Here is a 27124-nt window from a genome sequence, read left to right on the forward strand (position 1 = left end):
TTTATTATTTAGTCTTAATTTCATTTTTTTCCCTCTGGTTATTATTTTCTTCTTTCTACTCATTTCGCGCTTTGTTTGTTGTCTTTTTTTCTTGTTCCTTTAGGTATAAGTTCAGTTAGATGGTTTATTTGAGATTTTTCTTGTTTTTAGATATAGGCCTGTATTTGTTCTGATTTTCTCTCAAAGATCTGCTTTGACCGTGTCTCACATTTTGGGTTATTGTGTTTTCATTTTTGTTTGTCTCAAGGTATCTTCTGATTACTTCCTTGATCTCATTGTTATTGTATTCATTGTTTAGTAGCATGTTATTTAGTTTCTACGTGTTTGCATGTTTTCAAGTTTTCTTTTGGTAATTGATTTCTAGTTTTGCCCCTCTGGTTAGAGAAGACACTTGATATGATTTCAATCTTAAATTTATTGAGAGTTGTTTTGTGGTCTAACATGTGTTCTATCTTGGGAAATATTCCATGATGCTTGAAAATAATGTATATTCTGTTGCTTTTGGGTGAAATGCTTAAAAAATGTCAGGTAAATTCATCTTGTTTAATGTGTCATTTAAGGCCCCTGTTTCTGTTGATTCGATGCAGGGATGATTTACCCAATGTTGTTGGGGTGTTAAAAGTTCTCTACAATTACTGTGATACTGTAGATCTCTCCCTTTATGTTTGAAAATATTTGCTTTGGGTGTTAAAAGTTCTCTACAATTACTGTAATACCTCCGATCTCTTCCTTTATGTCTGTAAATATTCGCTTTATATATTTAGGTGCTCCTATGTTGGGTGCATAAAGGTTTACAACAGTTATATTCTCTTGTAGGTTCGATCCTTTTGTCATTATGAAATGTCTTTTTTTTTTTTTTTGGTCTTTCATTATAGCCTTTGTTATAAAGTCTATTATTTCTGATATAAGTATTGCTACCCTGGCTTATTTCTTCATTCGCATGAAATATCTTTTACCATGCCTTTACTTTCAGTCTCTGTGTGTCTTTTGATCTGAGGTGGGTCTCTTGTAGACAGCATATGTATGAGTCTTTTTTTCTTTTCCATTCAGCTATCCTTTGTTTTTATTGGAATAGTTAGACCATTTACTTTTAAAGCGATTATTGATAAGTTGGTAGTTATTGCCATTTTATTCATATTTATGTCCCCCCCCCCCCCAAAAAAAAAAGTTCTAAATTCCCTGTAATACTGCCTTTTGTCTGGGAATCTCTTAATCTGCCCTTCTAGTATAAATGATAGTTTTGCTGGGTAGCGTAATCTTGGTTGTAGGTCCTTGCTTTTCATCACTTTGAATATTTCCTGCCAATCCCTTCTGGCCTGGAAAAGTTCTGTTTAGGTGACAATATTATGGAAACTTCTTTGTAGGTAGCTAACTGCTTTTTCTCTTGCTGCTTTTAAGATTCTTTCTTTGTCTTTAAACTTTGGCATTTTCATTATGACGTGTCGTGGTGTTGGCCTCTTTGGGTTCATCTTGTTTTGGACCCTCTGTATTTCGTGGGCTTCTATGTCTATTTTGTTCACCAGGTTAAGGAAGTTTTCAGTCATTATTTCTTCAAATATGTTTTCAATCTCTTGCTCGCTCTCTCTTTCTGGTACCTGGATGATGCAAATATGGTACACTTGATGTCATCCCACAGGCCTTTAAACTGTTCTCATTTTTTTGGATTCTTTTTTCTTATTGCTGTTCTGATTGGATATTTTCTCCTACTTTATCTTCCAAATTGGTGATTCAGTCCTCTGTTTCATCTAATATCCTGTTGTTTCTGTCTTGTATATTCTTCATTTTAGTTATTGTATTCTTCATTTCTGACTAATTTTTAATGATGTCTGTCATTTCGTATATATTCTCACTGAGTTCATCTGTTCTTCCCCTAAGTTCATCCTTTTACCTGTGTTTTGAACTTTTTATCTGGTAGATTGCTTGCCTACATTTTGTTGAGTTATTTTTCTGGCGTTTTGCCCTGTTCTTTCATTTCGAACATGTTTCTTTTTCTTTTCATTTTGGCTGCCTCCCTGTGTTCATTTCTCTGTATGAGGTAGATCTGCTACAACTCCCAGTTTTGGCATGGTGGCCTTATGTAGTAGGTGTTTTTGTGGGGCCCTGTGGTACAGTCTCCCTGGTCACCTGAACTTTGTCTTCCAGGTGTGTCCCTTGTGTGGTTTCTGTGTACTTTCCTATTGTAGTTGAGCTTTGACTGGTGTTGGCACGCCTGTGGGTGGGATGTGAGGACTGACTGTGACTATGAGCTGTTGTGTAGGGGGGCAGACCCCACTGAGCCGGGTTTGCTTTAGTGGGGCTCTGATGCCTGCTGAGTCCACCCTTTGGGTATATTATATGTGTAGCTAATTGGGCTGTACTCTGGTGTGATCTGATGCTGGCCACCAGGTGTTTTGGTTCTGGCACCTCTTTGAAGGGGCTCTGGTGCTGGCCAAGGTCAGCCATTGCCTTTACTCAGCTTTGAGCCATCTTATAGGAGCTACAGAGTGATCTGTGCTTGGTAGCTGCCAGTGTTGAGCTTGGAGGTACATGGGAGAGGCCATGCAGGGAACCAAGCAAGGCTGGCTGCTGCTAGTGCTGGGCTTGGGGTTTCTTGGCAAGAGGTATGGGGCACGCAGAGGCCAGCCGCCCCTTGTTTGGGGTTTGCACACCTTTGAGAGATTTCAAGAAGGTCTGGAGTGGGGGCTTAGGTGGCTGCTTGTGAGGAACAACCACCAACAGAGATCCTGGTAGGTGGGAGAGTTGAGTGGGGTGGAGCCTCAGGTAATCTTCAGGGTGAGGGAAAAGGTGTTAGCCAGGGTGATTGATACTCAGATTTGCAGGCTGGTTGGGGAGGGGAGGCGGACTCAACAAAAGGAACTGTGGTGCTTTCCACTATTCTCATGGAGAGAGCTGTGCTTTCAGCCCTAGCCTTAAATCCTGAATCCAGACAATTCAGTTAGTTTCCACATGTCCCTGGTGCTTTTAGTGTTTCCCTTCACTGGAGCTTAGGGTGATTATTTGTGAGCCACCGAGTCTTTGCTGGGCCCTTTAGGAGGATGTTAACTGGCACTTTGATGTCTGCATTTTTTGAATCTGGGGCTTGGTTCTTGGATCCCCCATGAATGATTTGCATGGAGGTTCTTCGTTCTGTAATTTAGTTTTAGTTTTGATGTGATAATGGGAGCAGATGAATACAGTGTTCATCTATTCCTTTATCTTGACTGGAAATGTTTGTTTCTGTTCATTCTTGAGTGTCCTTAGCTAGCTTCTTTATGTATATATTATAAATTCTATAAGCCAGAGTTTATAGTTTTATAAAACTATAGTTATTTTATATTTATTATACCCAAGAGAGTCTTCTCCAGTGTTATCTTACTTAGCCTTCATTGGAAGCAGTAGTGTGGTAACATTTTGTTACCACTTTGCCTGCATTTGGACTTGATAAAAATATAATCATGTAGCATATTTTTTTTCACTCTGTACTATGTTAGATTCATTGCTGTATGAGGTCATTTTCATTGCTGTATAATATGTTTCATTGTGTGAATATGCCACAATTTATTCATTTTATTATTGAGGACATCTGCTTTTTAATGAAGTTTGGCTATTACTGATCTTAACTTTGCAAGTTCTTGATGCCCTTGTAGTTGTCTGATACCTGAAAACTGATTTGAAACAATATTTTGTCTAGCTTTTCTAATTATAATTACTTGGAGACAAGGAATTGGGACTTCAGTCTGGAACAAATTAGTTTACTATTGGAACTCCCCTCTAATCTTACTTATAATAAGGAAAACTCATTAAAAGGTTATTATAAAGTAACTTATTTTAGACATTTCCACTAATAAGGGTATATAAGTTTAATTAATTATAATGCCCAATACGTGGAATAATAGTCATCAGAATAATTTATCATTGGTTGTTTCTTATTGTACCGTTCGTTCTTAACAGGCAATTTGAGATCATTCATAGGTGTCAAAAGTTGACTCCCCAAATATTGAGGACACAAACCTGAGTTTATTGCTTACCATGGTAAGGGAGAACACCACCTCTGCAGAGCTTTGTTGGCAGCTTATAGGGTTAAGGTAAGGTCAGAACTGACTAAGAATTGATACTTTGTATTTAAAGGCAGGTCTATCAGTTTGGGAGCTTTATTGGGTAAGCACCTCCATGTAACAGTCCAGAAATGGTGGATATGTCAAGCAAGAAATTTGAGGCAAGGGGTATTCAGAGAATCTTGAGCTACAAACTGTCATCGATGCTTCTCATTGAAGGGTCAGTGGTTTCCATAATAATGGCGAAACCATTTGCCAGGGCAGGAGACATGAAAAAAAGCAAAGTAAAAGCTAATGAAATTAGAGGGCTAGTGAAGTCATGTTAACATAGACAGTTAGGTTTGGTTTAGGTTCTCAGGTTCGAGCTCACTATGGGGGTAGATGGTTTTGGTTCTTTCAGGGTTCAAGAACTTGTACCAGATGTTGTCACTTAAAGACATTAATGCTTCTTATTTTCATTTCTCTTTTCTAAACATTATTAAATAATATAACAGTAATGTTTGTGATGCAGTGGGTATTTATGCAGCCATATGCTTAGTTGCTGATGGTGATCAGAGTTTACATTTTCATGGCTCAGTGATTTTTAGGTTTAATTTTTATTTTTATAGCTTTGTCGAATTTTATGATTTATACCTATAATATAAATTGAAGAATGTAAGTATAGGATTGATTTTACTTTTTCATATATGACTGAGATAATTATCCCCTGAGTTTTAGTTGTACTTACTTCTTCAGACCACATCTCTCCAAACATACCCTTTACAATTAGATCTTAAAAATTAAAGTGATTTCCCTACTACATGTCCTCAATTTTTCATCTGAAATTCTTGCATCCAGAATTGTGTAGAGTTAAGGATCCCCTCCCTCCCCACCCCCCTCAGAAACTTTAATTTTTATTTTCTTACAGTCTTTTGGAATTCAGGAAGGACAGTTAGGGATCATTGATCTGTAATACAAAATGAAATCTCAGTCTTTTTAACATTTCAAAACTAAATAATGTTATATAATCAAAAATTTTTATTTCTTGAGAGCTCTACTTTTTCTTACTAGTTCAGTACAAATGACAGTCATTTTGAAATGGTGAAAATTTGTCAATTCTGTCATGACTATTATATCATGTCAAATATCTTGACTATTAACGATTGTAATAAGCACCTTAGTAATACTAGCATATAAGAACAAATACTTAACAATTTGTTCTATATACCATGTAGAAATGGCAAAAGGATTAAACAGTATAGGGGAGGAAAACCTTTCCTCTCACCTTTTAGATTTTGTGGCTGGTGCCTATGAATTACCCTTACAACAGTCAGATTAACAGATAAAAAAACAGTTCATTTACACATACAATGCATATACATACAGGAGAACTCAGAGATGAGTAATCAAAGGGATGGTTAGAATTTGGGGTTACATACCAATTTATAGGTGATTGAGACAGGAAGACAGGACACTTAGGGGAAAACAAATGATTTCGGAAAGATAAGTGGGCTCATAGGAGAATAGATGGGAGATATGATAGTCCTGTGGAATTGTCTGTTAGAGTTGCTCCATGAGGAGAAGATTTGTGACAGCTGAGTTCTCTTTGGAGGTTCTGCTTTTAGCATGTAGGTGATTTTAGAAACTCAAATCCCATCAGTTCAAAATAATTCTTATGCCAAAGCAGGATTTTTTGGGTGTACCGTGACCTAATCTGCTTCAATAACAATGACAGCAAAACCTAAACTCATGCGTCAGATAAGTTTAGAAATTGATATTATGGTTTATGGTATAAAGTAGAAAGCTGGAATAGAAAATTGTATGTACACTGTTAATGCTGCTATGTATTTCAATATACAAGTAGCAGACTGTAAGGTTATATGTTGAAATGTGAAGAAGTGCTGGTACTTCCTGATGAATTTTATCATGTACTTTATTAAACTACTGGTGATATACTTTTACAGTAAGTAGTCCCCCCCCTTATCTATAGGGGAGACTTTCCAAGGCCCCCGTTGGCTGTCTAAAACCATGGATAGTACCAAATCCTTTATATAATATTTTTTTCCCTATATATGTACATACCTATGATGAAGTTTAATTTATAAAATAAGCACAATAAGAAATTAACATCAATAACCAATAATAAAATAGAACAATTATAACAATATACCTTAATGAAAATTATATGAATGTGATCTCTCTCTTTCAAAATATCTTGTTGTACTGTGCCCACCTTTTCCCTTAAAGGAAACACTTTACAACTTCTCTTTGGCATATCCAAATTACCCGCCTCACTACTCTGGCACTTTAGGGCCATTATTAAGTAAAATAAGGGTAACTTGAACTCAAGCACTGATAAGCGAGAGAGCTGATCTGATAAGCTAGACAGCTACTAAGTGACAAACAATCATGGAATATATATACAGCATGGATACACTGGACAAAGGGACGATTCATATCCTGAGTGGGAGGGAATGAGCTTTCATCTTGCTTGCTATTCAGAATGGTGTGTAATTTAAAATTTATGAATTGTTTATTTCTGGAATTTCCCATTTAATATTTTTGGACTGTGGTTGACCTCGGGTAACTGAAACCACAGAAAGCGAAACCACAGGTAAGGGATGGGTACTGTACTTAAAGAAATCAAACCTTGTGGAAATTAATTTGCTTATGTTTTGGTATGCTAAATATAGACAGTTCTTGTTCTTAAAGCAGATTCAATATATGCTAAAAAATCGTAATGATATATTTCTTATCAGCTCCGAAAGTTGTATTGGTCTTCTTTCCTAATTGGGTTCTTCAAATTCATGTTTTGAATTGAGGAATATTTAAATATATCAAATTGAAACTTTATAACATAGAAATATATAGAACTTTAAGGGAAAACAGAACTTTTGGTTATATTTCAACAAGCTTAATGCTTAAATTAACCTGGAAGGGATGGGGGGAATTGCCTAGGAAGGCAGAGACCAAGAGAATGAGATCTTTTAAAGAGTATGTAGGAAAAGTTAAAAAGCAGTATATTTGAGAATAGAGGTTAGATTCTTTTTAGAAGCAGAACACATCCTAGAAATCATTTTATAATCTCTTTACTTTATGGACAGGACGTACAGTGTCATGTGATTAAGGAAGCCCCTGGGTTAGCACAAATTGGTGGATAGACTAGTGGAATCTGTGCTGCTCTTCATCTTCTGACTTTTCAGTGGCTCTTTATGTCAGTTACTAACTGGCTTTTACGTTCATTGACAAGGGTTTTGTTGGCAATACAGGGATAAGTAAGATATTTCCTGCTATCAGGTCCCCCCCCCCCTTTTTTTTTTTGTGAGAGACACAAATAAGCCATGAGTTTTTGGTGGCTAATTTGTTGGAGGTATTGAGAGCTACAAGGGAGACAGAAGTGTGTGTCTTCGTGTAAGGATATGGGAAAGTCTGAGTGGGGATTAGAGAGATTCCACAAAGAATTTGAAACTTTAGGGATGGATTAATGGGAGTTTTCCAGATAGGAGATTTGGAAATGCTTTCCAAGAAGAGAACTGAGTAAGCACAAGTTTAAATAGGAGTTCAGAAAGTTCCCAAGTTCTTGGTCTAGAACAGAGATCCAACAACTTTTCTGAAAGGGTGAAATAGTATATATTTTTTAGGCTTTGTGGGCCAAGAGGCAAAATCAGCTATTATGTAGGTACTTAGCTAAGCATTTACAATGTAATCATTACGAAATATAAAAATTCTTTTTAGTTCTTAGCCTGTAAAGAAAAAATTTGAGTGGCCACAGTTTGTGGACCCTTGTTTTAGAGCCTGGGGTAATTGTTGGGCCCCTCAAAGTGGGGAAAAGGAAGGCAAGGACCAGATAGATAATTAATGGGTTTGCAACAGCACAGATCTGGAGTCTTAGATTTATCTTAGTATTTTTTCAATATCTAAATCAAATTCTGTAGTGCTGGAAATCAGTCATTAACTTAAATAAGTAAAACACAGTGACTTCCAGAGATTGGTTGCAATTGCATTGACTGCATATTGTTTAAAAATTATCATCATAAAGAGACTACTGTCTTTCTTAATAAAGTTTATAATTTTTCCATAAAGTTCTTGTGCATATTATAAAATAATGTATCTTACATATTGTAATTTTATTAACATAAATGTTTAATTTTATTTTTTTATTTCTGTTAGTATATGTTAAGTTAAATAAATTTATCAGGAAACGTCACCAATTTACTAATTTGGCTAATTTGACTATGTTACTTTGGATTTTTTTCTGTGGACTATTAATTTCTTTGTAATTAATGATACGGTTAGAACATCAGACTCTGCTGTCCAGTGAAAGATTCATGGAGGTTCAGGTATTTGTAGTATATGCAACAGGTGGAGGTAACCAAAAGGTACTTGGAAATTCATTCCTGGACCTTTTGAATGTCTTTACTCACAGGCATCCTACTGGGTTCCCCTCACTTTGGTCCCCAGTGATGATGAACAGATGATTCCCCCCGCCCCGCTGCACCACTGCATATCACTGGTTATGTGGAATTAGTATCAGAGAAGAATAAGGAATCTGATATTTTTCTAATAGTTTGGCTTGCTTTTATTTTCTAATGGTATCCCCGTATAAAAATATGACTATCTTTAAATGTGATTACTGGAGCATGGCATGCTTTGTGGTACTATAATCAAGTTGCTATTCTTCCCAAAGATTGGCAACATTATAGCAATATCTTAGTAATCTCATCATTTAGAACCCAATTAGTCACCCTTAAGTGACTATCTTTGGCTTTGATATTGTCTTAATAGAAGCTCGAATATTACTTTTACTAATATTCTCTTTTATTAATCTCACCCACCCTTTGGAGTAAGCTGCCTTCTTACTCTTGCTGCTTGCTTTCTGCTGCATACTTGTAAGATACTAGGTCCAAACTTTCCTCAAAAAATTCAAACCTTGGGAAGTAGAAAATAGCTATGGCCTCAAAGGCATGGTAGGGGAGGGGTTTGTGGCACTCTACTGCTATCTTTAAAGCATATTTGCCTTTAAAATCATGATAGGCTCATGACTGTCACTCTAGTCCTTGCCCAGTTGACTTTTTACACAAGGTTGTTGCTGCTTGTCATTGTTGGGAGGAAATAGTTTTTTCCCCCTTGCAACTTAGATCCAATGATTGGGGGCCTGCAAATTAACTGACAATAGACTAACAGGAAAAAAGACAAAGTTTGGTTTTATGTACATGCTAGAGTTTCTTAGTAATGAGTGACTTCCTCAATAGCCAGAGATAAAGGTTTATACATAAACCTAACAAAACAGGGATGGGGATGGGGGTGGGGTATCTTTTAGGTAGGGCTTCACTGGGAAACTTGGAAGGTTATATTGAACTTAACAGAATGGAGTTGGGTTGGGGAGGGGGTAGGTCTTCATTGAGAAGGTAGAGAAGGTTCTATTTGATTTCCTGATGCTTTTGAGTAGCTAAAATCACACTTCCCAGTGCTAAGGGTCAGTATTTTCAAAATCAGTAAACTTCTGTTGAGGAGTGTCATTGGCATTTGTATTTTCAGGATGCTCTGCCTAAGTTTAGATAATGTTTAGTTCTGTAGCTGCTGATTGTTCAGATGTTTCCAGTTAAACGTAATTTTCATACTGCTTTGGTGGACCATTAACCCCTTTATCACCCTGATGACCATGATACACTAACAGAAGGAGGAAGAAGAGGAAACACGTAGGCAAAGAAAGCAAAAGCTGGAAGCTGCATGGTAGAAATCTGCTTTTACTGGCCAAAACTGTCACATTGCTAAGTTTTTTCTCATTGAGAGCAGCCAGGAAAAAAGGAGATTGCTCAGTCAACAGTGCCTTCAATGGGGCTTCATAGACAGATTTAAGGAAATATGGCGGGGGGAGGGTCTAAATAAGATTGTCAACTTTTTGACTTCATCTCTTGTTATTCAAAGGTTCACTATTTTTGTATAATTTAGTTTACCACTGTTGTTTTCCAATCCACTCTTACATAGGTATGTTCATGAAAATGGAAGCAGAACTCTCAGTGCCCTTTCCTTCAATTTGGAAATAGTCTGGGGAAACTGAGAGAATCTTTGAAACAGCTGGAAAAAATAAGGTTTATAGTGTTTTAACTCCAGAGGACTGCACAGTGTTCTCCTCTCACATATGAGATTGTACCACTTGGAGCTTTGAGTTCAGAACATAGGACATTCAAGAGTTATTCAGCTATGTTGGGGATCAGTGAAATCACTACTATGAACTCTGGTATTGGTGAACTGCTAACATAGTGAATGACATCCTCGACAATAATTGTACTGTAGACACAGTATAGGAGCCTTCACTATAAATTGATAGTAATTTCATCAAGTTATTTCTTAATTTGGGCTTGTGATGGATACTGTAATACAATTAGGTCAGATGTTGGCAAACCTTTTGTAAAAAGGCCAGATAATGAATATTTTAGGCTTTGCAAGACAGATAGTCTCTCTCTTGCAATTACTCAACTCTTCTGTTGGAGCAGGAAGCAGCCATAGACAAATAAGTGAATGAGTGGGTGTAGCTATGTTCCAGTAAAACTTTATTTACAAAAATAGGTGGCTGGCTGCATTTGGCCCATGTGTGTGCTATAGTTTACTGATACCTGATGTTAGATACTATAACCTCTAAGGATTTGGACTGATACAGGACTCTATTTTATAAATAATACATTTCCCAGAAAGTTAGTGGGTTGAAGAAGGACCACATCACATTTATATTTATTTCCATATCAGTACCTTTGCTCTGGTCATTCTTTTGCATAAACCCATGTTTCTCAGTGGGGATGCTCCTGGAATTTTTGGTGAGGTTGTACATTGGGAGGGAATATATCTGTTTCAGGGCATATAGCCTTTCACATCCCCAGGTTACAATTTTCAAAGATGTATAATTTAGAACCCATGGCTGAGATGGCTTGTTCTTCCTTCCTAACCATCGTTGAGGTACAGTATCCAAGTAATACCTCTTTTCCTAGTCTTTATTGTCCTTCATTGACTCTTAAATGGTTGTAGCTTGGAATATGTTATTATGTACATTCCATGTACATAGTATGTCCAAGAAGTGTCCAAAGCTGTAGGGCATTTTTTTTTTTTTTTTGAGTTTATTTGGTCAAAACTGACAGCAGTTGCTGGGAAGTAAAATCTCAATAGATTGAAAAAAAGCTCTGGAAAATGGCCGTTTTAGAGTTTATTTTATACATTAGAATCAAAGGAAGAGACTAAGGAAGGTTAAATGAAATCCATTGGTGATAGATTAAGGGAAGTGGGAGAAAGCAAAATGGTGAAATCTCTGGGATTGGATAAAAAGGCAAAATAGAGATCCACATACTTACTTTTACATTGGTGGGTACAGGGTAGTTAATAATTAACATTTACAGCACAAAGGTGATATGCAGGGAGAACAAGAAAGATAACAATGAGAGGGGTCTGTGGCTTCTGCTCTGGTGTAGGTGGTTGTCTCCTCAGGGGTCTGGAAAAGAAGATTGCTCTGATTTTTCAAAGGTATGTTGTTTTAGATGTAAAAAAGACAATAGACAGACTCACTTAGGGGTAAAAATAGCTTGACCTTTGTCAGGGAAGCTACACGTTTAGGACGAGACTACCGCCATGACTCACATTTAGTTACGAATTTTCTGTTCAGTCCATCTTATGTGGTTACTTTCAGTCTTTTGAGTTTGTAAGATCTGCCATGCAGGCCTCTGCTGAGCTTGTTAGGTTTAGTATGTGACTCCTTTGTCTTCCACAGTACTTAATTTTACAATCTTTCGTCAGATTAAATTCATCGAGGATAGGAATTTGTCTGTTTTGTTCACTGCTGTCTTCTCAGTGCTGACAACTCTGATATGACTCAATAGGTGTTCAGTAAATGTCAAAATTACATTGTTTACTGTTAATGGAAAAATGAAACTTCTTGCCAAGATTTATAAGCTTTTGGTTAATAGAGACTATGCCTCATACTAACTTTCTGTCATTTAGGGAATTTAGCTTAATAACTGAGCTTAAATATTGGGTGATTCACTTTACTAAACCTTCGGGCATCTGCTGTGTGGAAGGCCCCGTGCTAGGTGACAGATGCATTGCACTCCTTCCTTTGTGGTGTTTTGTCTGATGTCATTTTGTCAAATAACAAAGATATAGTAATTAAGAGTGAGCTCTGGAGGCTGACTTGGATTCAGTTTCTGTGTCTGCTACTTAGTACCTGTCTCATTGAGCAAGTTGCTTAATTTCTCTGATCTTTGTTTCTTCATTCTGTAAATGAGGCCCTCTGTCACCTTATTGAGTTGCTAGAATCTTTAAAAAGATACATTGTTAACATTTGACATAAAATTAAGTTCTTACTATTACATAATAATGTCATGTGATAGAGACTTTGTGCTAAGACCAAACTTAGAGGTTGGAAAGATTAACTCTGGTTTGAGGTGGTTTAAGCAGCAGAGCTTCATGAGAAAGAGGATATTTAAAATGGATCTCGAATAATTGATAGAGTTTATAGAGAGGCAGGGATAGAGATAAGATTTCCTGGATTGGGAAGGATGAAGTATGGACACAGTAAGGAATTTGGGAGAATGCAGGATGTGTACTGAAAGCAGAAATGTCCCACAATAGATTCATATTTCCACCATATCCCATACCTCCTTCTCTGACCAATTAATGCATTGGTGAAACATATTAATCTCTTGTTATTCAGTCATGTTCTATCTCCATTTCCTCTATCTGAGAAGACAGTGGTCTTTCAAATTAAACTTCTGGGTACAATTCTACATGACTCTGAATTAACTTGCTCCTGCATTCTGAATATTCCTATTGTCTCCACCCCCATCCCCTATATACAGTAGGTTGCATACTTCCTGAGAGCAGTGGAAATAAATTTTAATCAGTTTGGCTTATTCAACCTTTGTGTATTGTCCCTGACACCCAGTAAGTGCTCAGCGTTTTTCAGGGCATGGGGAGGTAAATGAACGATCCTGATCGAAACCATTTCCAAATAAAAGTTTTTAGATAGGAGTTTTTAAATAGACGTTGTATGAGACCTTTGTGAATCCCAACATTTGTTAATATTCCTGTAGCATGTAATCTTCAGTTTTTCCAGAAAGATACTTAGAATTCAAAGAAAATGCACAATACGATCCCAGAAAAAATTTTAATATATAAAAAAAAATCGCATGTCACAAACTAACCCAGCTGTTTACACTTTGGGCTTTAGACATCACTGATTCTTGTTCTCCAAGCAGAGTGGCAGCAGTTATGCAATTAAATACTCTAGATCCCTTACATCTAAGACAAGATGAATTTGGAATGTTATACACTGTCTACAAGAGATCTCCAGCAGGCCTAAATTTTATTTGCTCATAGCTGCATCACCATCCATACTACAAATTTTATTGGTTTCCTACCCTTACCTACCTCAGTTCTCAAGTCCCTTATTGGTGCTTCCTAGGGAAACTTTACAGATAATCTACTTGTACTAAAAACATTTTGTCTTAGGGTATGCTTCTGAAGAAATGCAACTCAAGACAGTATGGCTAGAAACATTTTAGTGAAGGTTTAAAATTTTCAAGTTTTTGAATACAGGTTTGAGAAAATTGGTTCACAAAGATCTACTTTTTAAAAAAAATTTATTTTGTTTGTTTGTTTATATTTATTATGGTGACACTGGTTAACAGAATCCAGTAAGTTTCAAGTGTACAATTCAACAGTAAGTCAGATATCTTTTGCATTGTATGTTCATCGCCCATACTTAGATTTCTTTCCATCACCACATATTTGACACCTTTTACCCCACCCTTTTCTCTGGTAACCACTAGTCCACTTTCCATGTCTTTGAGTAGACTCTGTTTCTTATGTTTATTTGTAGCTTTTAGGTTTATATCCACATATAAGTGATATCATGTGGTTTTCAACTTTTTCTGTCTGGCTTATTTCGCTTAGCATGATTATCTCAAGGTCCATCCATGTTGTCGCAAATGGCAGTATTTCCTCTTTTCTTATTGGCTGAGTAATATTCCATTGTATATATGTACCATAGCTTCCTTATCCAATCATCTATTGTGGGACACTTCGGTTTCTTCCATGTCCTGGCCACTGTGAATAATGCTGGTATAAACAGCAGTGTGCAAATATCTTTATGGATATGAGTTTTCAAGTCTTTGGGGTAAATACTCAGTAGAGATTGATGGATCATAACGGTAGATCAATTTGTACTTTTTAGAGGAAGCTCCATACTGTTTTCCATAGTGGCTGTACCAATTTGCAGTCCCACCAACAGTGTAGGAGGGTTCCTTTTTCTCCGTATCCTCTCCAACATTTGCTATTACATGGCCCATTGATAACAGCTATTCTAACAGGTGTGAGATGGTATTTCATTGTGGTTTAGATTTGCATTTCCCTAATAGCTAGTGATGTTGAGCATCCTTTCATATGTTGGCCATCTGTATGTCTTCTTTGGAGAAGTGTCTGTTCAGGTCCTCTGCCCATTTTTTAATTGGATTGTTTCTTTTGTTGTTGTTACTGAGCTGTATGAGTTCTTTGTATATTTTGGATATTAGACCTTGATCAGAGGCATTCTTTGCAATTATATTTTTTCATTCAGATGGTTGTCTCTTTACCTTGTTGACAGTTTCTTTTGTTTTGCAGAAGCTTTTTAGTTTGATATAATCCCATTCATTTATTTATGCTTTGCCTTGCCTTGCCATGGCGGTCAAAGTCATAAAATCCTCTTTAAGTCCAAGGTCCTTGAGTTTAGTTCCTATGATTTCTTCTGTGCACTTCGTTGTTTCACTTCTTATATTCAGGTCCTTAATCCATTTTGAGTTAATTTTGGTGTGCGGCGATAGACAACAGTCTAGTTTCATTCTTTTGCAGGTGACCTTCCAGTTTTCCCAAAACCATTTCCAGTTTTCCCTTTTCCACTGTATGTTTTTGGCATTTTTGTCGAAAATTATTTGCCCATATAAATATGGTTTTACTTCTGGACTCTTGATTCTGTTCCACTGGTCCGTATGTCTGTTCTGCTGCCAATAGGATGCTATTTTGATTACTGTAGCTTTTTGTATAATTTGAAGTTGGGCAGAGTGATGCCTCCAGCCTCATTCTCGTTTCCTATTTGGATGCATTTTATATCCTTCTCTTACCTGATTGCACTCGCTAGGAACTACAATGTTATATTGAATAACAATGGTGATAGTGGACAGCCTTGCCTTGTTCTTGATCTTAAAGAGAAGGTTTTTAGGTTTTCATCATTAAGTATAGTGTTGGCTGAGGGTTTGTTCTCTATGGCCTTTATTATGATGAGGTACTTTCTATCATTATACCGATTTTGTTAAATGAAGTGATCATAAAGAGATGATCTTATCAGAGGCTTTTTCTGAATCTGTTGATACGATCATATGAATTTTATTTTTTAATTTGTTTATGTAGTGTATTACATTAATTGATTTGCATATGTCGAAAATCCCTGTGCCTTTGGGATGAAGCCCACTTGATTGTGGTGTATAATCTTTTTTATATGTTGCTGTATTCGGTTCACTAGTATCTTATTTAGGATTTTTGCCTCAATGTTCCTGATAGATATTGGTCTGTAGTTTTCTTGTTTTGTGTTCTCTTTACCAGGTTTCTGTATCAGGGTAATGTTGGCCTCATAAAATGAGTTGGGAAGTAGTGCCTCCTCTTTGAATTTTTGGAAAAGTTTGAGGAGAATAGGTATTAAATCTTTTTTGAATATGTGGTAGAATTCACTGATGAAGCCATCTGGTCCTGGACTTTTACGTTTGGGTAGGTTTTTGATGATTGTTTCAATTTCTATACTGCCGATCTATTTAGATTTTTAAGTTCTTGATTCAGTCTAGGAAGGTTATATTTTTCTAATTACTGGTCCATTTCTTCTAGGTTATTAAATTTGGTATGTATACATTTTCATAGTATTCTTCTATGATCCTTTGTATTTCTTCGATATCAGTTGTAGTTTCCCCTCTTTTGTTCCTGATTTTGTTTATTTGTGTTCTTTCTCTTTTTTCTTTAGTGCGTCTAGCCAGGGGTTTGTCAATTTTATTAACCTTCTCAAAGAACTTATTCTTTGTTGCATTTATTTTTTCTATAGTTTTTTTTTTCTATTTCATTTATTTCTGGCCTAATTTTGATTATTTCTTTCCTTCTGCTGTCATTACACTTCAATTGTTCTTTTCTAGTTTTTGAAGATGAAGCATTAGGTTGTTTATTTGGGCTTGTTCTTGTTTTTGGAGATAGACCTGTAATGATATGAAATTTCCTCATTTTTTATTTTTTACTTACTTTAATTAAGTTTATTGGGTAACATTGGTTAATACAATTATATAATTTTCAGGTGTACATTATGATTTGACATCTGTATATTCTATTGTGTGTTTACCACCCCAAATCCAGTTTTCTTCAGCTACCATATATTTGATTCCCTTTACCCACTTTACCCACCCCCTACCCCCAATATTTGACCCCCTTTACCCCATCTACCTCACCTCTCGTCCCCCACCCCCCTACCCTCTGTTAAACACTAGTCGTCTGTAGTCTATGAGTCTCTGTTCGTCCTGTTCTTTTATTTTTAGATTTATATCCCACACATAAGTGATATCATGTGATTTTCAACTTTTTTTGTATGGCTTATTTCGCTTAGCATGATTATCTCAAGGTCCATGCATGTTGTCGCAAATGGCAGTATTTCATCTCTTCTGATGGCTGAGTAATATTCCATTGTATATATGTACCACCGCTTCTTTATCCAATCATCTATTGTAGGACACTTTGGTTGCTTCCATGTCCTGGCCACTGAATAATGCTGGTATGTACAGCAGTGTCCAAATATCTTTATGGATATGCATTTTCAAGTCTTTGGGGTAAATACCCAGTAGAGAGTTTGCTAGATCTTACGGTATATGAATTTTTAGTATTTTGAGGAACTTCCATAATGTTTTCCATAGTGGCTGTACCAATTTGCAGTACCACCATCAGTGTATAAGGAAGGGTTCCTATTTCTCCAGGTCCTCTCCAACATTTGTTATTACTTGTCCTGTTGATTATAGCTACTCTAACAGATTGAACTCTTATGATCACTTTTGCTGTGTGCCAAAAGTTTTGATGTGTTATGCTATCATTATCATTCATGTATCTCTTGATCTCTTTATTTATTCTCTGACCCAGTTATTCTTCAGTAGTATGTTGTTTAATCTCCACGTATTTGTGGTTTTTCCTGCTTTCTTTTTGCAGTCGATCTTTCGTTTCAAAGCATTATGTTCAGAGAATATGGTCAGTATGATTTCAATCCTCTTATATTTGTTGAGACTATCTCTGTGTCCAGTATGTGGTCGATTCTTGAAAATGTTCCATGTGCACTAGAGAAGAATGTGTAAGCGGCTGTTTTGGGATGGAAAGCCCTGTAAATATCAATTATGTCCAGTTGGTCTAATGTGTCATTTAAGGATGTTATTTCCATATTGATATTCTGTTTGAATGATCTGTTCATATCTGACAGTGGGGTGTTTAGGTGTCCCCTATTATGATAGTGTTTTGGTCTATTTCTCCCTTTAGTTCTGTTAGTAATTGCTTTATATATTTTGGGGCTCCCTGTTTAGGTCCCCTATTATGATAGTGTTTTGGTCTATTTCTCCCTTTAGTTCTGTTAGTAATTGCTTTATATATTTTGGGGCTCCCTGATTGGGGTGGAGCATAGATATTAATGTGGTAAGTCTTCTTGGTGTATGGTTCCCTATATCATTATGAAGTGTCCTTCAGTATCTTTCTTGACCTTTTATTTTGTTTTGAAGTCTATTTTGTCTAGTATTAATACCATTATTCCTGCTTTTCTCTGAATGTCATTTGCTTGAAGTATCATTTTCTGCCCTTTCACTTTGAGTCTGTATTTTTTTTTGGAACTGAGATGTGTTTCCTGGGGGCAGCACATTTTTTTTCTTTTTTTTTTTTTTAAATCCAATCTGTACTTCTGTCTTTTTATTGGTGAGTTCAGTCCTTTTACCTTTAGGATGATTGTCGAAATGTTAGGTGTTCCTATAGCCATTTTATGTTATGCTTCTGGAGGCTTGGTGTTTCCATTGCTTCCTTGTCCTTGTGTTTCTTTTTTGTTGTTGGTGGTGGTGGTGTTGGTGGTGGTGATTTTTGGTATTTTCCCTCTGATCCTTCTTGTTTTATGTTATGTACCTCAGTTCTGAATCTTTGGTGTGTGGTTACTATTACGGGCATGTAAAAGATTGTTTTATTTGTGTGTGTGTGTGTGTGTGTGTGTGTGTGTGTGTGTTCCATTTTTTTCTGCATGTGCCTTATCTCTGTTCCCCTTTGTTTATTTGGATCTTTGAATCTTCCCCTTTTCTGTCATTGTTGTGTCAGTTTCTTACTATGTATGCTGAACATTCATTCTTATCTTGCAGCAGCAAATCTCTGCTTATTGCTTATGCTTCTAATACTTGGTCGTTAGTAAGGGTTGCCCTTCTATGCTTCTATCAGCCTGTTAGTCATAATGCAGGCCTCTTACTAGAGAGGTACCTCAATTTTTATATGTTTGGAAAGGTCTTTATTTCTCCTTCGTATCTAAGGGAAAGCTTTGCTGGATACATTATTCTTGCCTGGTAATTCCATTTCATTTAATAGTTTGAATATTCGATTCCACTCCTTTCTTGTTTATAAGGTTTGTGCTGAGAAGTCTGATGATAATCTAATGGGTTTTCCTTTATAGGTTACCGTCTTCTCTTTTCTGGCAGCCCTGAGAATTCTTTCTTTGTCATTGACTTTTGATAATTTTAATACAATGTGTCTTGGTGAAGGCCTTTTTGAGTAGAGATAATTGGGTGTTCTGTTGACTTCTTGAATTCCAAGCTCCAGCTCATTCCTTAGATTTGGGAAATTCTCGTAAACTATTAGTCTGAAAATGCTTTCTGATCCGCGCTCCTTTTTCTCTCCTTCTGGCATATTTATTATTCTTATGTTTCCCTTCCTGATGGTATCATCTAATTCTTACATTTCTCTTTTGTTACATTTCATTCTTTGATTTCTCGCTTCTTCCTTCTGATTGATTTCTAAGTTTTTGTCTTCGATATCAATGATACTTTCCTCTATTTAGTCGACTCTGTTTCCCAATCTTGCTATTTCATTCTTCATCTCTTGTAGTGTGTTCTTTATCTCCAGAAGTTCTAATTATTTATTTTTAATGCTTTCAGTCTCCTTGCGAAAAAACTCATTCTTCTTATCTAGTTGGTTTTTAGCTCATGTGGTAGCTGTTTTGCACAGATCATTCGCTGTGACATGCTTGTGTGCAGATTGGGTATTGGTTTTGCGTTTTCAGATGTTCAGTGTATTTCAGTGGGAAAGATCTGGGGACATCTCTCACTCTGCCATGCTTCTGGTGTAACTCCTCTACTTTTTTTTTCAATAGGGCATGAATTACTAATATAGATAGGCCTTTTTATTAATAAACACAAACTTGGTAAACATTTGCCCTTTTTTGAAAAAGGGGAGTAGGTAGCTAGTTTCTGTGTGGAAGTCAGAGGTCAAAGTGAGCGTGGATAAGTATCTGTCTGTTTTATACTGGAAAATAAATCACTCGTGTTTACATCCCAAAATATAAGTGGCTAGGTGTTGTTTTAGCATGGGATTTTTTTTTAATACTAAAATTTGTTCTAGGTTTATGTCGTATATTTACTTTGAATTCTAACTACCTTTCTGGAACACTGAGCATAAAATTAAATCCAGTTTAAGAAACAGAAAGAACCAGAGAAAGAATACAGATGCAAGAAGAGAGAATAGGATAGCACAGTCCAAGCATTTTCTTATTCCTGAATAATAGGTTTTTATAGTAGATTTGCCTGTAGAATTCTGACAGATTTTTTATTTCAGGGGCAGGTTTGATTTCAAAGAAACAGAAAATCTCTCCAAGTTGATTGTATTCTGTGCCATCTGCCACCTCATCAGTGTTATTTTGATGTTTTAAAAATATATCACAAATATATTGTAATGCAGGATAAAGTTTATAAACTTAAAATATCTTGGTTATTATATTTTATATTAATAATGTCATGCATTAAATGTCATGCATAAGTGCTTTTCCTAAAAGTCTCTTTTTCCTCTTCACAGAATGCTGCCTTTTTATATGGTCTTGGTTTGGTCTACTTCCATTACAACGCATTTCAGTGGTAAGTTGACCTAAAACTAATAAATACAGTTACTTTCAGTAAATGATGTGTTTGTTATTGTGTGTGTAATAAGTACAAAATATTTTAATTTCCCTATGCCTACAGTTTTCAATAATCTCTTGAAATGATTAGATTTTTCCTTCATAGATATTGACCCAGTTTACATTATTAGAGTTGTGTGTGTTTCTAAATCAATCTTGTATAAGATTGTAATTAAAGGCTTAGATCAGAAAGCTTTTGAAATTTCTTATATGGACTGGTGGTCCCAAGGTTATTTAAACTGGAGAATGACTAAGCTTTCAGATCTCAAGGTCTGTCAATAAATGATCTGTGATGACCAGTATTTTTACCTTTTCAGACTCTAGACAAGATTGACTGCTCCGTCTTCTACCTGCTCACGGGCATGCATACTCACACGCACGGTAGTGCTTACTGATTTCCAGTAACTGGGCACCAGATTATAAACTTTCAATGGTCTGTTTTATAAAGTAGGAATAACGAATGATACCATCTTCAGGGTCAAATTAAATATGATAATAATATATAAAATTTTATAAAGTATAGGACCCTGTTATCATGGCCTGTACTCCATTATTGTTTTCCTGTTTACCAGACAAAACAATAGCATTCTCCAATGTAAAGAAAATAGAATTTGAGTTGGAGAATTGGTATTCTGATCTCAGTGCTGCCAGTTAGTTTGATCATGAGTTAAATAAGCTCTTTATGTCTTTCCTCATTTGTGTATGTGATGTTTTTTAAAAGTACGTTGTAGTAACTTGCCTTTTTGAATTTATAGAGTTTTGATGATCAAATAAGATAATGTACATTTTGTAAACTGAAGGCCTATTTGACTTTTTTTTATTTGAAGTGTATCCTACTTTGTCCGTTCCTTATATTCTCCATAATTTTAAGCTAAGTGCTGTGAGAGTCTAAGGGAAGGTTTTGGCCAAAGGTTATAACTCTGTCATGTATCTTTTGGGCACCCCCCATATTCCAGACCTTTTAAATATGCATTGGAAGTGATTCAGTATGGTCTCCCTGAAGATGAAACTTGAGACATGGATGACTTTTCTTATATGCTTTTTCTTCCCTCTTTGCTCTTGGTCTTAGAGAAAACTTAGTTTTTTCCTTAATTTTGTAGATGAAGAAAGCAAGGAGTGTGTGTGTGTGAGAGAGAGAGAGAGAGACAGAGAGACACAGACAGACAGACAGACACAGACAGACACTCAGTGTTACATAGCTTTAATTAGCGGCAGAAGCAAGTTTATGCTCAGATTCCCCAATCTAATATTTTTTTCTATTATACTCTTCCCAAGTTTGAAGATTAACAGGTGGTAATTTTTTAGTCAGTATTTGTAGTTGCTCTCCTGGGCACATTGGTACATTCTTTATGGTGAGCCAGAAATAATTTAGGTGAAATCCAATACAAGGAACTCTGTAGTTTAGGAATAGACATGCATACCTCACACCAGCCAGTTTTTACTTATGTGTGTGATTACTTGTGAGCTCCCTGTAGAATGAAGATAGGAACATAAAATTAGTAGTGAAGTGACACCGTCATCAGTTTAAAATTGGATTGCTTTAATCAATATGTGACCATGCCAACTTTTAGGGGCTTGTAGCTGTAGAAAATTATATCTGCTGATGCCTTATCTATATATGATCGCTGTATACTTCAGTTGACCTAAGAATGAAACTGAACAATAAGGACAATGCAATGTCAGAATAAGTGCCCTCTGGTCTGTCGATCCTGTCCTGGTCACCACCATTTTCTCGTGTCATAAGTTTCAACTCTAGCTGCTTCCTAAAATGATTCCCAGTCTGGCTTTGTATTTTCTCTCTTGCCAGTCCAATATTCTTTCACAGACTCTGTGCTCCAACTTTTGCTTTAACTTATCTCACTATTTCTCAAACAGCCACAAAATTAGAAAGCATGGAGTAGGTGGTTGGTGAAAATTCTAGAGAACAGCCTTAACTGATAGGAACTTCCTTAGGTTAAAACTGTATTTGTGTTTTCTTTGGTTTAATTTATAGGTAGTTATTAATTGCTGGGACCAGCCACTTTTCTTTTTGAAAATTTCACAATATATTCTTTGGGGTTTGTTGAAAAAGTGTTTCTGTAGAAGAGTGTGGTATACCTTTTATTTTGTATTGTCAGCTCTCAGAGAATCTGCCTAGGATGTGTCAGAATGTTATATCTCTGGTACATTTATAATTTAAGTAAAATTTGATATTTGGTAATGATGACTGTTGACATTTGATTAGGTTATTTGATATTATATACAGCCAGCATGTGTTTTGGGGTTGGTGATGGTCACTTAATATGTTAATAAGAGCAATTTTATCAAATATAGTTTTATATGTTAACCTGCTTGTCTTATTTCTTGGCATATTTTGCTGCCAATTTTTTCTTTTGGAGTTGACTTTATTGGTTCGCTTCTAGATCAGTTCAGTTATTTGGTCAGTTTTTCTAGTTTCAATTGTAGCCTCTTAGAGGAGCCCATGTAAGAAAATAGGTAGAGTAGCTGCTACATCCTCATTGGACTTAGCATTATTATTCAGTTTTACTATTATCCTACTCAGTAATCTGGAACAAAACTTTTTAGATATCCAGAAGGAGAAAGCAAGGCATAGATGCACAGAATAACATACACATAGCAGAGAGCTAGAACCAGTCTCTATAAAGCTATTCATTTACATGCATATGAATGCATGCCCATGGCTTCACTTGTTTATGAAATCTATATCCTTCGGTGAGAGGAATTGAAATACATACAATAAATCATTCCAACTTGTAGCCATATTTCTAAATGTACTCCCCGGAAAATCCTTATGAGTCCTATCGTAGCCTGTAACCTTTGCTATTTCCATTGATCAATATCAGAATGGTTTTATGGTAGTGATAACACAGTTCTGAGCTAGAGGTACAGGATTTTGGACATTAAGCTCCCAGATGTAATTGATAGGTATGGTAAGGAAAGGTAGTGATTATTGTTTTGTTGATATGGGAAAGGATTAAGGGAACAAGGTAGAGGTGAGTTAAAAACATGTTAACTTGTTACAAGTGAAGGTTCTTTAGGATTCATTTCCCTAGTGCTGTACCAGTCACAAGTGTTAGGAGTGTAGGAATCGGTGCTCTTCTGTGTAGTCAGTGTTTTGGGTACAAACATAAACCTAGTGTAGTCATAATACTATTGGTCCTGAAGCTTGTCTAGCATGGAGTCTGGCAAAAACCTAATATTGAACATAAATTTTTCAGCTATCAAAATGCAAATTAATGCTCTTAGATCAAAAGTTTAAGTATAGTTCCATTAAAATAAAAGTTCATGTTGATGTGTTGACTTTATTATATATATATTTCTATTTTGAAAAAACTAGCAGATAACCAAGGTAGTTTTGGTAAAGTTATGTTTACCAGTGACAAATAGATGGTTAGAGAGAATTTGGAAGAAGGGCTTAGACTAAGCTTCAGGGAAATTATGGATAAAAGCATAAATCTTGCAATAGGGAAGAGAAAAATGTATCTTATTGTCTGGAGTGATGAAACGAAGACTGGCTAGAGAGGTCAGAAGAGCCAAGAGGTTGTACATTAGCAAATGTTAATGTGAATAACCCCAGTGTATGATATTTCTAAAATTTTGCCTCACATTTAAAATTCTCTGGTTCAACCTCAGGTGATCATTCTAGCTTTACTGCTCCCCTAAATATATTCTTTGTGTCAGTTACACTGTAATAACATTTCCCTGAAAACATCTTGAGTAGTTTTTACCTATGTAACTTTTTGCCATTTACTGTTTGATCTGCTTTCTTCCATCTCCACTTGTCTTTTTGATAACTTCATCAAATCTTTCTATTTGTGTCATTTTAAAGAAACCTCTAAATTTCCTAATACATGTGTGGAAGTATATATTGGTTGTGTGTATATGTATGTGTGCGTGTGTGTATGTGTATGTGTGTGTGTGTGTGTGTGTGTGTGTGTGTGTGTATGTTATTACTGATTTAGAGCCGGCATATTCTCCCTTTAATTAGTATGAAATTTTATGGAATTAGTTCATTTATTTCTTTAGATATCCCTGAGGGAAATCTCTGGAGTCTGTTTTATTAGCCTCAGAGAATTTACAGTTTTATTATGTCTCTTTCCAAATATACTGAAACTGTATTAGGGACATTTAGTTAATATCATTAGTTTTACTATAGTTAGAGTTCTAAAGGAGGCTTTAAAAAATGACTTTGTTTAAATCTTATTTAAAATTACCATTTAAAAATATAATTTAACATGTGTACGTATTTCATAAGTGGTCCTATTGAGGTTTTAGCTTTCTATCATTTCTTTTTTTAAATTGTTAACAGTGGCAAACATTAAATGCAGAATTTTTAAGCTGAAAATTTATTGAAATAATTTTGATGATAGAAAAAAAATCTACAATTTTTTAGATTTTTAAGGAAAAATGCCTGTGATACTCGTGCACAGCAGTATGCACCTTTTCTGTTTCAGTAGAGAATATGCTTTAATAGTTGAAAACTATGAACCTTTCCAGGCATTGTATCATAAAAGTATTTGATACTTTTCGTTAACCATTTCTTGTGTTCTAAAATTCAGAACACTGAGGCCAACAGAATTTACATGTGTCGATGTTTGAGTTTAGCTTGTGCTGGAGTGATGTTCTGACTATACATGCACTTTGGTGGAATATAAATGTGGTAAAATGATGACCAGAATTAGAATGTAGTCTGGGTGTTACCTAGTTTCTCCACACACTCTCCCCCTCCCAACATAAACATACATGTGCATGTACACACACACACACACACACTTTTTTCTTCTCTTTTCCTTTTTTTTTCTGGGCTTGGAGAAACTGAAGAAGCACACAGAGAAAGATGGGTAAAAGTTTAGAAAATGAAAATGAACTTATATCTTTTTAGATAAAGGGAACTATTTAATAAAAAGACTGTAAAGTGGTCCACCACCTGAAAACACACACACACACACACACCCATCAGCTAACTATAAAAGTAGTGGCATCAGCAAACATTTATTAAACTTAAACATTTTACCATATTATTTAGGAAAATAAAAATAAAAGGAATGTAGGACTCAAGGAATAGAGTACTTGGAAAAACAGGAGACAGCACACCAATAGGTAGAGAATAAAAGTATTTGATTATAGAGTGGCCCTAACTGCTAGTTAACATTAAGCAAAAAATAGTTGGTGTTGAGTTTGGATGGTGAGTCTTGAAGGTGTAATAGTAGATTTAGGGTGAAGCAGAAGAATGAAAATATTCCAGGTCAGGAGATCATCCTGAGAAACAGTGAAGTCACGAGGGGCTAGTATTTACATAAAGAAATTCTTAAGATAAGCCAGTTCACAGCTGAGGAGGAACAATAAATAGTAGGGCATACCTAGGCATGGAGTTGCATAGCTGCTGCTCATGTATACTTAAACCTTTAATGCTCACTACTTCAGTGCTACATGGAGATTTGACTTACTGTATCCTGGTTAGTAGTCAATCAGAGGAGCCATATGTTTGAGAAAGCAGGTAAACCAGAGCAGAGCAAGGGAAGTCAGTCTGTAGGGAGGCTGTTTCAGTAATCTAGTGATGAAATACTGAAGATTGAGTCTGCAAGGTATTGAATTGGAGGGAAACTTTGAAACAACAACCAGGAGAACTTGATGATTAGATATATATTGACCACACCTTGTCATGGGTACTTTTTATAGTCCTTAAAGAGTAAGCATAGTGTGGCTTAGACTAGTGTGTTGAAACATGTATTTTTGCTTATAGATTCTTTTTTTTTTTTTTTTAATTTCCAGTGTGTTAACATATTTAGATAACTTGTTAAAATAAACCTGTGTTTCTTTGCACTTGTGTGACATTGTGCACTAAGTGGATAAGATGTCTGTACTAAAGGCACCTATGGAGTAAAATCTTCTATGGATAGTAGGTTTAGGGAAAAGCCTGGAAATAGAAACAGACAAAAAATATTTCTCCTGAGGGGTTGTTATTGCTCCTCTGTGTTTTCTTCCTGCCCTTCCTCACACCCTTATTTAGACTGTTTTTCTTTCTGAACTTCTTTTTTTCTCGTACTCCTTTTTTTCTTTGCTGTCTTCCACTTCTATTCTTTTCTTTGATTTTTTTGACTCAGGCCTGCCTTTGTTTTTTTATTGGTACATGTGAACATTGTTTAGTACTGAACCATTTCATAAGAGAGTTTTCTGACCCAATCATATGGTAAGATTAAATAGGACATTATGAAGCATTCACCTTAATTTTTATTATTAGGAATATACTTAGAGAAAAATTCATTACAAATTACTTAATGCAATATACTTAAAGAATTCATAAACATAAGTATAAATCTTAACATGTTATTTATAAACACTCATAATCATCATTTGGATCAAGAAATAAAAAATTGCTGTCAACCCAGAAACTTCCAAACGCCCCTGCATACTTTTCCTCAGTTGCATCATGGTTTAACTGGCATCGTTTATTGCTGCAGTTGTTCCCTTCCTATGCTTTCCCCAAAATGTGTGTCTCTGTGTATGTGTATTGTATCCTCTTCTACCTCTTCTCACCAATCCCTCTCTCCCTCCACACACCTATCTAGTGATAGGTAGCACTAGACAAGATCTAGAAAATGTGGAGGCTGAAGCTGCACCTCTTCCTATTAGAAGGGTTTGAGAAAAATACAAAAAGAACCTCTTACCAATATGCACACGAGTATCTTCAAGTCTGGTTGAGAGAAATAGGAAGCTCCCTTTGAATGAGAATGGGTGTTTATACCAATTCTTTCTGTCAGGCCTTTGACTCCCCTCTCTTGCCTATACACATCAGATAATAAAACAGATACATACCCCACCCATTTAAGGAGCCATCTAACACATAAATGCCAAACTCCTCCAGGAAGTAAATATTTAACCAAGTATAAAG

General features: G+C 35.8%; 1 protein-coding gene across 13 annotated transcripts in view; it reads left to right on the forward strand.

Annotated features, from left to right (window-relative positions):
• KDM6A (lysine demethylase 6A) overlaps positions 1-27124 on the forward strand; it is a 193514-nt gene that overhangs the window by 68616 nt on the left and 97774 nt on the right. For all 13 annotated transcript variants that reach the window (XM_016166654.2, XM_016166661.2, XM_016166659.2 and 10 more), the window contains one exon: positions 20133-20191. In XM_016166654.2, the coding sequence (XP_016022140.1) occupies positions 20133-20191 (59 nt within the window). The remainder of the gene's footprint in view (positions 1-20132; positions 20192-27124) is intronic.

Source organism: Rousettus aegyptiacus, unplaced genomic scaffold (assembly GCF_014176215.1).
Source record: "Rousettus aegyptiacus isolate mRouAeg1 unplaced genomic scaffold, mRouAeg1.p scaffold_m13_p_9, whole genome shotgun sequence".
Classification (NCBI taxonomy): Eukaryota; Metazoa; Chordata; class Mammalia; order Chiroptera; family Pteropodidae; genus Rousettus; species Rousettus aegyptiacus.